The sequence below is a fragment of the Somniosus microcephalus genome, unplaced genomic scaffold (assembly GCF_052327205.1).
Source record: "Somniosus microcephalus isolate GS21.2 unplaced genomic scaffold, FLI_Smic_1.0 unresolved_chr9, whole genome shotgun sequence".
NCBI lineage: Eukaryota > Metazoa > Chordata > Chondrichthyes > Squaliformes > Somniosidae > Somniosus > Somniosus microcephalus.
The window spans coordinates 16,699,902-16,715,796 of NW_028225187.1; the positions used below are offsets into that span (position 1 = coordinate 16,699,902).

Genomic DNA, 15,895 nt, shown 5'->3' on the forward strand with positions numbered 1-15,895 from the left:
GCTATCCAGATTTTTCCCTGGGTTTATTTTTCTCTTTCTCGCTGTCTTTTTTCTTTTTTCCTCTTTTCGGGTTTCTTTTTTTTTTCTCTGACGCTCTTTTTGGCGCTCTTTTTTCTTAGGTTTTCTTAGGTGCTTAAACTAAACTAAACTTAAACTTAAAACTAAACTAAACTGAGCTAACTTAGACTAAAGTTAAATTTAACTTTTAAACTTTTTTTTTCCCCCCACTTAGATGGCTAAATTCGGCAGCCCATCTTCAGCGTGCTCTCTCTCTCTCTCTCTCTCTCTCTCTCTCTCTCTCTCTCTCTCTCTCTCGCTGTCTCTCTCTCTCTCGCTGTCTCTCTCTCTCTGTCTCTCTCTTTTTCTCTCCCTCTTTCGCCCCCCTCCAATCCAGAGCTGGATCTAGAATTCTGGAAGATCAAAACCAATGCATCCACTACCTCTGCAGTCTCCTCTAGCCCTGTTAATTTTTTCTATACTAATTACTTTTAAGTTCTTCACTCTGATTAGACCTGTGGTTCCCCACAATTTCCAGTATGTTGTTTGTGTCCTCTACTGTGAAGACAGATGCAAAATATTTGTTAACGTCTCTGCCATTTTCTTATTCCCCATTTATAATTTCTCCTGTCGCTGCCTCTGAGGAATCCACGTTTACTTTCACTAATCTATTCCTTTTTACACACTTGTAAAAGCTCTTGCAAGAAATATAAAAACAGATTTGTATCTTATAAAAAGTAGTTTGCCTACCTGTTTACTTTTCACTTCACCATGAAGGTAGAGTAGTGCATGGGTACTGTCTGACAACATTTACACCTTTAGTGGCCTCTTTACTTCAGAGTTGCTTCTATATTAAATTAGCATTTTTCTTGTTGGCTTGGGATGTGGGAGAAAGAGGATGCTGAGTATGTTCAATTTACATTCAGGATCAATCTATTCAATCCATTCTTTTCTAGGACCGAAAAAGACAGTATGAACTGCTGAAACTAGAACGAAATTACCAACAGCAAGCAAATGTATTGAGGCGCAAGACTGAAGAGGTGAGTGTGGGCAGCTTCCTTGGAGACTTTGAAAAGATAATTTGTATTCTCTCCTCCTAACTGCCATCCAGTGAATGAGGAATTTGCTTTATAGGAACAGAACGTTCGTAGTAAAGTTGTTTAATACAGTGTTAATTTGGTCAGTTAGCAGCGCGCTCTTCTTTTGAGATGGCGGGTGGTTCATGCTCCACTCCAGGACTTGGAACACATTCTAGAACGATGTAAGAATGTTGCATTGTCTATCGGCTGAGACATTTAGCAGAAGCTTAGTCTCCCTGTTTGGGTATTAAAAGATCCAATGAAGAAAAGGGTGTTCTGGCCAACATTTGTCCCTCAACTAACCGCTTAGTTTAACTGATCATTTTATATCCCTTGCTGCATCCAAATTGGCTGCTGCACTTACCCTCCGAGCATGTCAAAAGTGAATCATTGGCTGTAAAGCATTTTGAGATGTCCTGAGGACATGATGGGGAAACCTGCAAGTTTCCTTTGTTCTCCCTTCTCTCTCCCCTGTATATCTTGTGAATACGCCAGTCTTTAAAATGAAATTCTGCTACAGGAAACTTTGGTTTATCCGGAGGTTAACTGTCCGGAATGCTTGAGCCACCGGCAAAAATCAGTTTCGTTTGGTGAAAAAAAAGCAACGAAAAGAAAAAAACCTGTCCGGCTCTGCAAGGTCTCGCTGAAGCTGTTGCCAAGTTAAAGAGACGCTTGCAAGGTACGGCTGACTGTTTGTTTAGAAGCTGTTGCTAAGCAACAGGGTTTGTTGCCAGATACGGAGCTCAAAATCTCCATATGTTTCAACATTAGCGCTGGTTTGTCCGGCAGTTTTGATCTAACGGCACCAGCTCAGTGCCGGATAGCAGAAAGTTTCCTGTAGCTAAAATGTTTGTCCTCTTGGTGATTCCAGCCATGGCACCTGGCTTGCTTTTAGATCTGTTAAAATTGAAAATTTGAGTGAGAAGTTTTGGCCCCGGGCTTATCTTGGGTTATTCTTCATCAAATCTCATGTCCGGAGGCATGTGGCCCATAATTAAACACAAAATAACATGAAACGTTGGTTATCATTCTGTCTCCAGAGTATATGGCCTTGCTATTAAACCCCCCGCCCCCACCCAAAAAAAAACCTCATGGGCGGGGGGTTTAAACGTTTTTAAACTGATTGTCCCCCAACCCACGCATACGCCTGTCAATTTGGCCAGCTGCTGGGCAGGAAACGAAATAAATTAATTATAACGAGGACCTCCACGTTCCCAGCTTTGGGTTTTCCCCGTGCTCCCCCCGCACCCTCCCCTTCAATATCGAGGACTACGTGTTCTACTGTTTGGTCAAAGAGGGCTCTGATCAGCGTCCTCTGAGGAATTACCTGAGACAGTCCAAGAGTAAGTCTACAGAGTTGAGTGTTGTGTTCTCTGGCATTTACTAACTTTCTTCCTTCTTGGAAAGAATCTGGGTTTTGTGCAAGGAAAGCTGGGCTTTGTGCAAGGAAAGCTTAGGAGTAAAGGTTCGTAGGCATTGATCACACTATTTTGCATGTATTCCTCTTTGGAATCAGTTGCTATGGTTTCCTCTCTCCCCAGGCTTCCGCTGCTAACAAGCGCTTGCGTGATGCATTACAGAAGCAGAAGGATGCCACTGAAAAACGCAAGGAATCAAACAGAGGAATGGAAGGCACTGCTGCCAGAGTGAAGGTGCAATGAGTAAAGCATTGTGCTTACTTTACATTGTAGACATTCTGCATGTGCTGTAGCTCAACACTTACTGCTAATTTTACAGTTGATGTGCTGTTGCCCCTGGCCTAATGCTATTTTATGCAAATCATTGCAAAATGTGTATAACTACATCACTCATTGCAGCAGTGATGTTGCTTGGAATGTATTTCACACTAAACCTTTACTCTAAGTCTAGTCAAGTTGGATATTCAAAGCCAAAGGTTGTCCCAGCTAACTGTTAAACATGTGAAGCAAATGACATAAAAGTGCCTCCAAAAGGCATCTGAACCCAGGGTTTTTTTCATAGTGGATCAGATAACTATGCCACAACCAGTAAATGGGCCATAAATAATTGCATGTAAATGTATCATCCCCTGCAATAGACAAAATTCCAGTCTCCCTCTGCAAAATTGGCTAGGTGCTGGTATCTGATTTTTATGTTGTTGCTGGATTAGACCACTGCTGGCTGCTGTCCTTGGCTACTGCTTACTTCCCCTGTGATGTTCACTGTTGTTGCTGTTGCTATTGTTACCCCAATCATGAAAACTTGGAAGCTTCAGCCTCACCACTTTAAATTTTCTAGGCCTTGAAAAATGGTAAAGGCTGATTACAAATTGGTGCAAAAAGGCTCCTTCCTCAATACACCAATTGCAGAGCAACTGTTTTCATTCCTCCAGGCCTGAGAAATTTAAACAACTGAGGCTGAGCAGAAGCTAAAGTCGTCATTGCATCATGTGAACAAAGAAAGGAATTGTTGTGGTCTTTCCAGGCCTTGTCTTTGACATCCCTACTTTTAAATGATCTGAAAGATGATGTATGCTATTTTAAATATAAATGTCCAAGGAAGACTCCCAATTCTCTTTTTGGATACAAGCATGATGTGACAAATGTCAACTTGCATTGGAGGGTTTTCTGATGATGCTTGTGCTTATTGGACTTTGAATCCATCAGTCATTATTTTGTGTTCCACCATTTGAATAATGAAAGGTGATTGTTAGTAGTGTATGCCATGTCTCGCCTTCCTTTAAGGTCAACCTTGAGCTGCAAACTTCTTTGATAATTCAGCTGGTTAAAGGAGATCGGAGGTCTGTAGTGAGTTAGCAGTTCTTAACTGGATGGCAGGAATGGGGCATTTGGCATACTCTCCAGTGGCTCCTGGTGGAAGTAGGTATGTGTAGACATCAAGTGGGCAGTGTCAGGGTTGCCTGTAATGCCTCCAGTTGTCAAGTAGCCTGCCAACATTCACTGTATAGGCTCACATGAAAAATGGTCACTTGAGTGAGTTGCCAGAGAGTAACAGTTGCCAATGGAACTGCATCCCATATAATCTTCAGCTGAGGGGCAAACTGTCAGAAAATAAAATCTCTAACATTGCATTCCAGTAAAAAAAAAATCACTCTTTCATGATTCAGCACAATAACGTTGATTTAAACTAAATTTGTCAATGAACACTGCATAATTTCGGATATAAAACTCTTTTGGGCTACTGTGTGCAGTCCTGGTCTCCATATTATAAGAAGAATATAGAGGCATTAGAGAAGGTGTGAAAAAGATTTTATTAGAATTATACACATCTGGAAAGATTGAACAGGCTGGGGCTCTTATCTAGAAAAGAGAAGGCTGAGGGGTGACCTGATAGAAGTCTTTAAGATTATCATAGGGTAGACATGGAGAAGATGTTTCCACTTGTAGGGGAGACCAAAACTAGGGGCCATAAATACAAGATAGTCACTAATAAATCCAATAGGGATTTCAGGAGAAACTTCTTTATCCAGAGTGGTTAAAATGTGGAAAACTCGACCACAAGGAGTAGTTCAGGCGAATAGTACAGATGCATTAAGGGGAAGCTAGATAAGCACATGAGTGATGGGAAGAGGAATAGAAGCTTATGCTGGTAGGGTTAGATGAAGTAGGGTGAGAGGAGGCGTGTGTAGAGCATAAACACTGGCATGGGCCAAATGGCCCATTTGTTGTAGAACAGAAGGAAAGCAATTGAGATTGGAGAAGAGAGGAAGTATTGATAAACTGAGATGGTCAGGACCAGAGTGTAATTTTTTCAGAGCAGGAGAAGACAGTTGACCAGACAAACCTGTCTTGTTTCAAACAGTTAGTTGCGTGTCCACCTTGTGTCCTTTAATCCTTTTTTTTTTCTCTCCAGAAATGTATCTAATTGCTTCTTGAACCCATTTGTACTGTCTTCATTAGTCTTTCCATATGTTCTGCTCCATTTTTGGGTGATCCTTGCTGACTCCCCTTTTTATTCCTAACTTCCTTTTCTAAAAGAAACTTGGCCACTGATATTTGAACCCAGTCATCATAGTAAAGTTTGCCTGGATTCGTTTTGTCAATTCTGTTAATATTGAAATTTAAATTTCCTTCCCCCCCCCAAAAAGGAAAACCAGTCCAATTTCCTTCACCTTTCCTGATCTCTACAATTATCTTGGTTGCTTGCTTCTATGTTCTTCCTACAGTTAGATGACCAAAGCCCCAGATGGGGACTGACTAATACCTTGTGCAACAATATACATATTGATTTACACTCTTTGACATTACTAATGCCAACTATTATGCTGATGGCTTTATAGGTTTACCCCTTGTTTATCGTTTCCTGATCAACACACTTTACAACCACTCCATTTAACACATGCATACCTTGTGCATGAAATGTTTCCTCACTTAATTGTTTTCTTGTACCTCTGTGTCCCAGAGTTGGCTGGCCAATGAGCTAGAGGTACTTGTGTGTATCGAGGAGGCTCGTTGTCACCTGAACTCTCTACTGGATGACAGGAAGGTCCTGGCACAGGAACTCGCCTTTCTCATGGGGAAGAAAGAGGCCCATATTCCACCACCCAAACTCCGGGTAGGTACAGGCTCTAAACCAAAGGGACACGAAAGATTGTCCACTTGTTTTATTTGTGTGTGTATATAGGCAATTTCCTTGCATTTGGAACTAGTCAAAAATGAGATGGGTATGACAAAGGGTCTTCGCTGTTTTTCGGGTTGCAAAGGGATGAGATGGCAAAGCTTCTTGGAACATCATATCCTGGTTGTGTTCAAATCTAGCCTGCTCTCCATTCTACAAGAGATAAAAAGATCCTGTAGTAAGTTTATTTAGCATCTTGGTTCTTAGTTGGGATAAGTCCACAGTACTTTGCTGCTTACAAAGTGCTGGATACTTTGGACATGTGTACATTTTTTTTTTAATTGTCAAATATCCTATTCTGACAAATTAAAACAAATGATGCTGGAAATATCAGCCCTGTGAACCTATCCACTTGTTGGAAGCTTAAGGACCTGCTGTGCACATGCAGCATTTTCTGTTAATTCAGATTTGTCTTTTTTTTTTCCCTCCATCTCTTGTTCTGGATCATCTTTTTTGACCTAAATTGGTGACTTTTTTCCCCCATTTGAAGTGGAATTTCCACCCTAGCCTTTCTCTAGTTTCAGTATGTTGTCTATTCTTTTTGCAGCGGCGGACCTTTACATTGACTGAGCTAATAACAACTACAGAGCCAGATCCATCTTTAAACAAGCAGATTGAAAGCATGGAGACCGAAATAGAGCTCAGGTAGTTGTTGTGGAGTGAATCGAGGTTCATGCTGGGAACTGCATGTGGAATTGTTTTGACTGCTGCTAAATCTATCATACTTGACTTGCATTTTCTTGAGGCAAATTTCTAGATGCAATATTTACAAACAGTATTTTTATATTAAAGTTCTGAGTTAATTATCTGTATACAGCATAAGATTACATTTAATTGGGATATTTCATGGATTCTACAGAAGTGTTCAATAAAAGTTTGTGGCAAATTATAGGCTTCTCATTCATTATCTTCAACCTAATTTGTGGCTAGTTCCTGGGGGGGAGGTGGAGGAAAGTAGTAGAGTTACCAACCCTTTTTAAGGATATTTTTTTTTCCTGTTTTGTGTAATCTTGAGCCCTGTCTTTTTTATATTTTTTTTTTTTAGTTCTTTTATTATATAATGGTTATGACTTGGAAATCCTTCTGGCTTTCTCATTGCCAGCACAGCCCTTATCTTGCTGCTGCTCTGTTTGGGAGGGAAAGGTCAACTGATTTTCCTCACCAGATCATTGGCCAATTCTATTTCTGGCAGTATTTCTTTGTTAATCAAATTAAGTTCAGCATGAAATTTTTCTCCACATGGTACCACTTTTTTTGTATTGAGGGTCTATACCCACAATGTGATTTTAACCTTTTTATACAGCAACAAGTCATTTCACTGCTTGTATTCAGTCAAACAAATTTGAGAGAATGGGGCAATCTATCAAAGGGCAATTTAGGTATCTAAACTGCTGAAAAGTGTTCTTTTGAAATGAAGGATGGGTTTGCTGGAGCACTTGGAGCGAATCTTCCAAATAATTTCTTCAGTTCAAATCTAAAAATTGTAACCACTGAGTGCATTGATTATGAATCTTATAACCTGGCGACCTTGAATGCTTTGGTGAAGGAAAATTGCACACACCACCTTGTGCAATCAGATAATGTTTTGAGCTTTTCCAAGACCAGTTTTTTTTGCTTATGGGATCTGGGTGTCGCCGGCAAGGCCAGCATTTATTGCCCATCCCTAGTTGCCCTTGAGAAGGTGGTGGTGAGCCATCTTCTTGAACCACTGCCGTCCATGTGGTGAAGGTACTCCCACAGTGCCGTTAAGGAGGGAGTTCCAGGATTTTGACCCAGTGACGATGAAGGAACGGCAATATATTTCTAGGTCAGGATGGTGTGTGACTTGGAGAGGAACTTGGAGGTGATGGTGTTCCCATGCGCCTGCTGCCATTGTCCTTCTAGGTGGCAGAGGTTGCAGGTTTGGGAGGTGCTGCCAAAGAAGCCTTGGCGAGTTGCTGCAGTGCATCTTGTAGATGGTACACACTGCAGCCACGGTACACCGGTGGTGGAGGGAGTGAATGTTGTGGATAGGGTGCCAATCAAACAGGCTGCTTTGTCCTGGATGGTGTCGAGCTTCGAGTGTTGTTGGAGGTTGGAGCTGCACTCATCCAGGCAAGTGGCGAGTATTCCATCACACTCCTGACTTGTGCTTTGTAGATGGTGGAAATGTTTTGGGGAGTCAGGAGATTGTCATTGAGTTTGTGCTTTAAGTTTTGGCACTTGGAGAGGAAGCAATGTTAATTGATGACCTTGTTCTAGCCAGAGGGCGTTTTGTTTTGCATCTGTTCAGAACTCATTTCAGTTAGCCTCTGGTGCTCCTCTGGAGAGTCAGATTTAATACAACTGTTCAGTCTCTAGTTGACAACTTGGCCCTTGAGGCACATCTTCATGGTCCATTAAATATTATTTTGGTATCTAAAGCTGGTGGTGTTGGTATGTGGGATTAAGATGGATTACAGCTACAATACTTCCAGTTACATAGATGAAAGTTAAAGTGAGATCTCTTTCTGCCTTCTGTTTCTTCTTTTTCCAAACCTCTTTCGTGTCTCTCTCCCCTTCTTGACCTAGTCTGTTTCATATATACAAATGCACTGAATCAACATTGCACCATTGGAATTTTTGATTTTTTGTGATCTTATGACTTAGTGTCAGCTGTGTCTCGGCTGGTAGCGCATTTGCCTCCTGAGTCCTTGGGTTGTGGGTTCAAGTCCCATTCCAGGGACTTGAGCATATAAAGCTAGGCTGACAGTGCAGTGCTGAGGGAGTGCTGCACTTTTGGAGGTGCCGTCTTTTGCATGAGATGTTAAACCAAGGCCCCCGTCTGCGCTCTCAAGTGGACGTAAAAGATCCCATGGCACTATTTTTGAAGAGCAGGGGCGTTATCCCTGGTGTCCTGGCCAATATTTATCCCTCAACCAACATAACAAAAATAGATTATCTGGTCATTTATCACATTACTGTTTGTGGGACTTTGCTGTGTGCAAATTGGCTGACGCATTTCCCACATTACAACAGTGACTCCACTTCAAAAGTACTTCATTGATTTATAAAGCGCTTTGAGACGTCTGGTGGTCGTGAGAGGTGCTATATAAATGCCAGTCTGTCTGTCTTTGGGAGCTAAACCATTTGAGGAAGCTGAAGAATTTGGATAGTCCCAAGTTAAAAGTGAAGTCAAACTTGAGATGTTCTTTTCTGGTACCCAAGCTGTCCATCAATGGGTCTGATGGGGGTTCCTTGATCGGCAATGTTTAGTAAAAGGAAATTTCACGCTGCTTGCTTGGCTTGAATAGCTGAAGCAGAGTTGGCCTGCATAACCACTTGTGTTCTTGCTATTGTAGGAGTGCTCAAATTGCTCGCTTCCAGCAGAAGTTGATGGATGCAGACAATGAAGAAAGACTGAAGCATCGATGGGAAACCATTGCTACTATTGTAGAGGCTAAATGTGGACTGAAGTGGCTAATGAGCGAGGTGAGGACCTATAAACCTGGCCATGCAGCGTTTGCTGTTCGGGTGCTACTAAGCCCTAGTATGATGAGTAGGTTGTGCGTGCAAGTTTCCACCTGAAGTGCCAATGCCTGAAACAAACCCAACCCATTGCATGTGGAAATAAGGGCCCTGATGCCTGCTTAAGGCTCCTACTGCAAGATTGATTTGCCCTGAGGCAGTTGGGAGGGGTAGGCGTGCTCCTCCAGACCCCACATTTAAAGAACACGGCCAACACTCCCCCAGTCCCTGATCGCTGCCACTCCTATCTCCTGAACTTACTCCTGATCTCTTACTTACCCGAGGGCTGTTGCAATGCTAGCAGGGGCCTGATCTTTATTTACTATTCAGCTGGCTCTTTATGATGGCTTGATGTTAATGAGGTCCAAGGTTCAATATCGCAGACATCCCAGGCCTTGCCATTCAGGGCAGGGATCCTGCGCTGTGCACGCCATGTGCCCAAAAATTGAAGTGCCTAATTTCTACCCCATGGAGTTTAGGGGATGGATAAAAAGGCCTTTTCTTCCGGATTATTCTTATGTTCTGACTCTTGCATGGTCTAACTCGGTAACCCTTCTAAGCCAGTGCCTGAGTGCTATGTTCGTTCATTTAAAAATAACCAAAATGATACAAAAGATTACTTTACTGTTCTCTTTGATGTGGGTGCATCTGGTGATCCTTTGCTCTTAATAGAAGATGATAACATTTTCTTCCTTTTGAAGCTGGTGTCGTGTAAAGTATCACATTGTAAAATGGAGAGTGAACTAAACCAGGCAAAAGCTGGCAGTGCAGAGCTACAGAAGACTTTACTTGAGGAGCAAACCCAAATAGCTGAGATGGAGACTGACCATCAGCAACAGCTGCTGGAGCAAGAACAGCAGCACCAAGAGAAGGTGAACATTGTGCCATCTTGGTAGTTAGACAAACTGTTTTCCTTTTCCCAACTTAAGTGCTCAGCTTGTTCTTCCTATTGTAGCTTTGTTAAATGTAGCCCAGTAGTGCACTGCTTTGGTGTGCTATTGGAGTTGTCTGCTTCAGATTCCTGGGCATCTGTCAAAGATGTAGAGCTGCTTTAATGATTGCAATTTTTCTGCGCATGATTTCATAAAAGTCTCAAACATTATGGAAATCATGGCTGAACTTCAGGGAGTCCAAAAGGAAGGAAAAAATTGCAGTTCGAGATTGATGGTGATAGGGATGTTGGAGGGGCGACTAGTCTTGTGCTGCTCCCAATAACTAATTCAAGAGGTACAGACCGAGCCCTGTGAGCAGGTCCATCTGTCTTTTGTTTTTTGTTTTTTAATTAATTCGCTCTCTGGATATGGGTGCTGCTGGCAAGGCCAGCATTTATTGCCCATCCCCAGTTGCCCTGAGAAAGTGGTGGTGAGCTGCCACCTTGAACTCCTGCAGTCAATGTGGTGAACAATGTTCCCTATTAGCCGCGCAGCTCTCCACAGGCCGCACAGCCGGTAAGCCAGCATTTGAATAGAGAAAGGGGCTGTGCAGGCCAAAAAATAAATTTAAAAAAAATTAGTGATCATTGGTGATGATGGCCCCACCATACCATTTTAGGTAGGGAGTTCCAGGATTTGGAGCCAGTGACTATGAAGGAACCCGGTGCATGTCCAAGTCAGGATGGTGTGTGTCTTGGAGGGGATCCTGAGGCAGTGATGTTCCCATGCACTTATTGCCCTTGTCCTTCCAAGATGTGGAGGTTGTGGGTTTGGGAGATATTGCCAAAGAAGCCTTGGCACGTTACTACAGTGCATCTTGCTGATGGTGTACACTGGTGGTGGAGCGGCTGGATGCTTAGGCTAGTGGATGAAGTGCCATTCAAGCAGTCTGCTTCCTGAGTTATTCTAGCTGCACCTACCCAGGCAAGCAAAGGGTGCTATATCACACTCTTAACTTGAAGGTGGTGGAGAGGCTTTGTGGAGTCAGCAGGTGAGCCTCTACCCACAGAATACCTGCTCTAGTGGCCACTGTTTTTATGTGGCTTGTCCAGTTGAGTTTCTGGTCAATGGTGCGTCCCCAAATGGTGATGGTAATGCCATTGAATATCATAGGGAGCGGGTTAGGCTTTCTCTTGTTGGAATTATCAGTGTTGGATCAATAGCCTGCCACTTGTGTGGCACGAATGTTACTTGCGACGGATCAGCCCAAGCTTGTATGTAGTTCGGGTGTTGGTGCTTGCAGACTTGAACTGCATCATTATCTGAGAAATTATGAATGGAGCTGATCACTGCAATCATCAGTGAACAGCCCCAATTCTGACCTTTGTGATGGAGGGAATATCATTGAAGCAGCTGAAGATGGTTAGGCCTAGGAAGCTGCCCTGATTAACTCCTGCAGTGATGTCCTGGAACTAAGATGATTGGCCTCCAACAACCACAACCAAAATAGTGGCATAGCACAAATCAAGGTGAATAGAGGAAATGAGAGCTGGAGTAAATCAGAGGGAGTAAGACCATGATTATTATACACGTGCAGATTTGTATTTTGCAAATTCCCCTTTGCAGTGATTTGGATTTCTCTAGTCACTGTGGTAACCTGATCAATAGAGCTACGGTTGAATAGTAACATTTTCAATTTCTAGATTCTGAAATCAAGGCCCATCTCTTCTTCCCCCTCCTCTCTAAATGTAACACTTGAGCCTGTAGTGCAATTGCATGGATTGCCCCTTACTGTGACTAGTAGATGTATTTATATTTATTCAATTACTATTTGATACAAATCTCAATTTTAATGGAACTAACTCTCAATTTGCCTTAAATTTAACTTTTAGGTTGCATGCTCTCATATTGGAAATTTGTGTTGGGAGAGGGTCAATAGTGTTAGACTACTTAATTTCTCAATTGTTGAAAATATTATGTTGTGTGCACTCCTTGAATGGAAAAATCCACAACAAAGTAAGCTTTACAATAAAAAAAAATCACTTCAATTTGATCAGTATCCCAATTATGGTATCTGGATGACCAAAACGAATGAACTGCATTATATTGACTGTTGCCTGAACTATATATATTAATGACTGGGGCAATTTAAAACTGCCCATAATGATTTTACTGACTCTTGATGTTCTTCCCAGGTCTTCTATCTGCTTAGTCAGTTTCCACAAAACTCCAATCCAACAAACGATTCCTCTCCTGATCAAGAGGCTCAACTTCTGGAGAGGCTTAAGTTTCAAGTAAGTGCTTCAAAATAATAATGAATGTCCTTGCCTGGATCACCATGATCCAGTGTAAATTTTAGAGGAATATTCTGCTACATAAGAACAGGAGTAGGCCATTTAGCCCATTGAGCCTGTTCTGCCATTCAGTGAGATCATGGCTGATCTGTAACCTAACTCCATATACCTGCCTTTGCACCATATCCCGCAATACCTTTTGGTTAACAGAAATCTATCGATCTCCAATTTAAAATTAACAATTGATCTAGCATCAATTGCCATTTGCAGAGAAAGTTTCAAACTTCTACCACCCTTTTGTGTGTAGAAGTGTTTCCTAATTTCACTCCTGAAAGATCTGGCTCGAATTGTTAGACTATTTCTCCCCTGCCCCTGCACCCCCCCCCCCCCCCCCCCCCAGTTCTAGAATCCCCAATCAGCGGAAATAGTTTCTCTATCTATCCTATTTGTTCCCCTTAATATTTCGACAACTTCGATCAAACCACCCCTTAAACTTCTAAATTCTAGGGAATACAACCCTAGTTTGTGTATTCTCTCCTCGTAATTTAACCCTTGGAGTCCGGGTATCATTCTGGTAAACCTATGCTGCACTCTCTCCAAGGCCAATATATCCATCCTAAGGTGTGGTGCCCAGAACTGCTCACAGTACCCCAGGTGTGATCTAACCAGGGCTTTGTATAGCTGCAGCATAACTTCTAGCCCTTTGTATTCTAGTCCTCTAGATATAAAAGCCAGCATTCCATTAGCCTTTTTGGTTTTGTTTCTGTACCTGTCCACGACATTATAATGATCTATGTACCTGGATTTGAACCTACACTGTGTTTAGCTTTTCACCATTTAGAAAGTACCCTGTTCTATCCTTTTTTAGGTCCAAATTGGTTGAAATCCATTTACCATAGTTTTGCCCATTCACTTAATCCATCCGTATCTTTGTAATTTTATGCTTTCATCTACAGTGCCGCTTATCTTTGTCATTGACAAATTTGGATATGTGGCTTTCTATGCCATCATCTAAGTCGTTATTAAATGGTGAATAGCTGAGGCCCCAACACTGATCCCTGCCAGACACCACTAGTCACATCCTGCCTATTGGAGTACTTGCCCATTATCCCGACTGTTTCCTGCTGCTCAGCCAATTTCCTAACTAGGTCAATAATTTGCCTTTAATTCCATGGACTTCAACCTTAGCTAACAGTCTCCAACTCAAGATGTGAATCCCTTAATATATTCTGATCTATGTACTCAAACTCTCCTGTATCTATGTATCTCTCTATCCTCGATGTGAAGGTCAACATGTAGATGACATTTCTGGGAGCCGGTCATCTGTAAGGGTGTGATGTGGAGAGTTGAATTGGGGGAGAGCAGGAAGCCATGAGATGAGGGAAGAGAACCTCAATTCTGTGTGTGGAGGGGTTGAGAAAGTATATGTTTAAACTTTTTCAATCTGACAGGATGAAGAGATCAAGAAGATGAAAGAGCTGTGTGAAAGGAATCAGCAGCTGATGGAAGAGAATGAAACATATAAACAGGTATGTAAATGGTGACTGCAGTGGAGTCTAGAGTACAGGAAAGGGTATAAGGGAAACTGTACAGCTACAAGATAAAAATTATTGTGGCAGCTTGAAATATTGCCTCCATTCCAGACTACATTTGAAACTTTCTCTGGAGCCTTGTTGGGTTGTGATAAAGAAAGTCTTGCATTTATACAAGGGACTATGCTAGGGTGTCTAAACTTTGTTTTTGGCCACTTAGTTACGTACCATGGAGCCCCACAAAGCATTGCAACACCGAGCACTACATTGAAGGAATACACAAGCACTTTTCTGCTCTTAACCATACTCCAAGTACCAATGTTTGCCCAACATTTACCTAATGCCTCTCCTTGGCTTGCTGAAAGCTGGTGCTTTATTCCTAATTAGTTTCTAATGTCCTTTTTGTTATTTATAGTCATTAATTGATAAAGGCTTGTGGCAGGTTCCTTAGTGGATGCTAAAAGCTTTGCTTGTTAAGTATCAGTTCACAAAGGACACTCTGGAAAACCTGAATCTTTGTTTTTCTCTCTGTACCCGGCTAGAATACCCTTTCCACAAACTTTTGTGAATTCTCTGAGCCCATGTCTTGCAACAGCAACAACAACTTAAAATAACGAGTGCTGGAAACATTCAGCAGGTCAGGCAGCATTGAGGAGAGAGAAACTAAGTCAACGTTTCGGGTCGAACCCTTCGTCAGAATGGTTCTGACTAAGGGTTCGACCCGAAATGTTGACTCTTAATGCTGCCTGACTTGCATGTTTCCAGCATTTTCTGTTATTTCAGATTTCCAGCATCTGCAGTATTTTGCTATTGTAGCAACAACAACTTGTAGTTTTATGTAGCACACTTAATGTATAAAACATCCAAGGCATTTTAAGAAGCACAACTGGGACTCTGCACATAAAGGAGACTTTCATTCAACCAGTCTGGCCTGTACTTGAACTCTGCTCCCAAGGGTGAAAATGTAGTGCCTACAGAATGAGTTCTCTTGGGGACTAGGTGCTACAGTCATCCAGGAGATTCCTTGAGAACTACTTCTACTCACCATTGCTGTGTGACATGTCAATGGAGGTGGAAGGAGGGGAAATACTGTTAAATTTTAATATTCCTGGCGCAATGATTTCTGAGATGGAAGCGCATGTTGGGAATTCAAGCATTGAGGTTAGTGGCCCTGGTTCGATTTCACCCACACCATTTGGGGCCGTGAATCATTTAGGCTCAGTGTACAAAAAGGGTACGGTGGTCTAGTGGTTATAATACCTGACTAGTAATCCAGATGCCTGGACTAATAATCCAGAGAATGTGAGTTCAAATCCCACCATGGCAGTTTGACAATTTGAATTACTCTTTACTCTGTGGTGAGAATGTGGAACTTGCTACCACATGGAGTAGTTGAGACAAATAGCATAGATGCATTTAAGGGGCAGATAGATAAACACAGGTTATGCTGATCGGGTTAGATGAAGTAGGTGGGAGGAGGCTTGTGTGGGGCATAAACACTGGCCTAGATCAGTTGGGCCGAATAGCCGGTTTCTGTGCTGTAAATTCTATGTAGAATGCCAGAAGAGAGTTTAGAAGAGATGATTATGGCTTGGGTGAAAAGATGGTTTTTGGAGAGAAGCAGTGGGGTTTAGGGCAGTGATTCCAGAGAGCTTAAAAAGGTCCTAAGCAGCTGAAGGCTCCACCACCATTGGTGGAGTGGGAGTAAGGATGCATAGGAGGCTAGAACTGGAAGACCCAAGGGTACAGGAGGAAGAGGAAGTCTGGAGAAGGTTGTAGAACTAACAATACTTCAGTGGAACTAACAATAGCAGAAGTATCATAATGGGTTGGGGCCAAAGGCGTCTAGAGTTGGAGAAACAAATGGATTCAGTGGGAAATTCCCCCCCCCCCCCCCCCCCCCCCACACACAGGTAAATGATTAGGAGAGAATGGGTGAATATGGCTGATCAGGCTATCTGATCACTTCCTTATCGTGATTTAAAAACCTCTGATATGGAAAGGAAATGAGTTGATCATAACCAGACTCAATGCCTCTT

General features: G+C 42.3%; 1 protein-coding gene across 1 annotated transcript; it reads left to right on the top strand.

Moving 5' to 3' along the window:
- Positions 1 to 932: 932 nt before the first annotated feature.
- LOC147084829 (chromosome-associated kinesin KIF4A-like) lies at positions 933 to 13,883 on the top strand. The gene is made up of 8 exons (XM_085979543.1): positions 933 to 1,037; positions 2,618 to 2,728; positions 5,457 to 5,609; positions 6,220 to 6,317; positions 8,993 to 9,122; positions 9,860 to 10,030; positions 12,226 to 12,324; positions 13,776 to 13,883. Exons 2-8 carry the CDS (start codon positions 2,702 to 2,704, stop codon positions 13,866 to 13,868), a joined length of 771 nt encoding a protein of 256 aa, XP_085835669.1. The 5' UTR covers positions 933 to 1,037; positions 2,618 to 2,701; the 3' UTR covers positions 13,869 to 13,883.
- The last annotated feature ends 2,012 nt before the right edge of the window (positions 13,884 to 15,895 follow it).

Excerpts from the sequence above, each read along its gene's own strand:
- LOC147084829 (XM_085979543.1), top strand. The coding sequence starts at position 2,702 with ATGGAAGGCACTGCTGCCAGAGTGAAG. Across the intron at positions 2,729-5,456 it reads GCACTGCTGCCAGAGTGAAG|AGTTGGCTGGCCAATGAGCT; the intron begins GTGCAATGAGTA and ends TCTGTGTCCCAG. Across the intron at positions 12,325-13,775 it reads TGGAGAGGCTTAAGTTTCAA|GATGAAGAGATCAAGAAGAT; the intron begins GTAAGTGCTTCA and ends TCAATCTGACAG.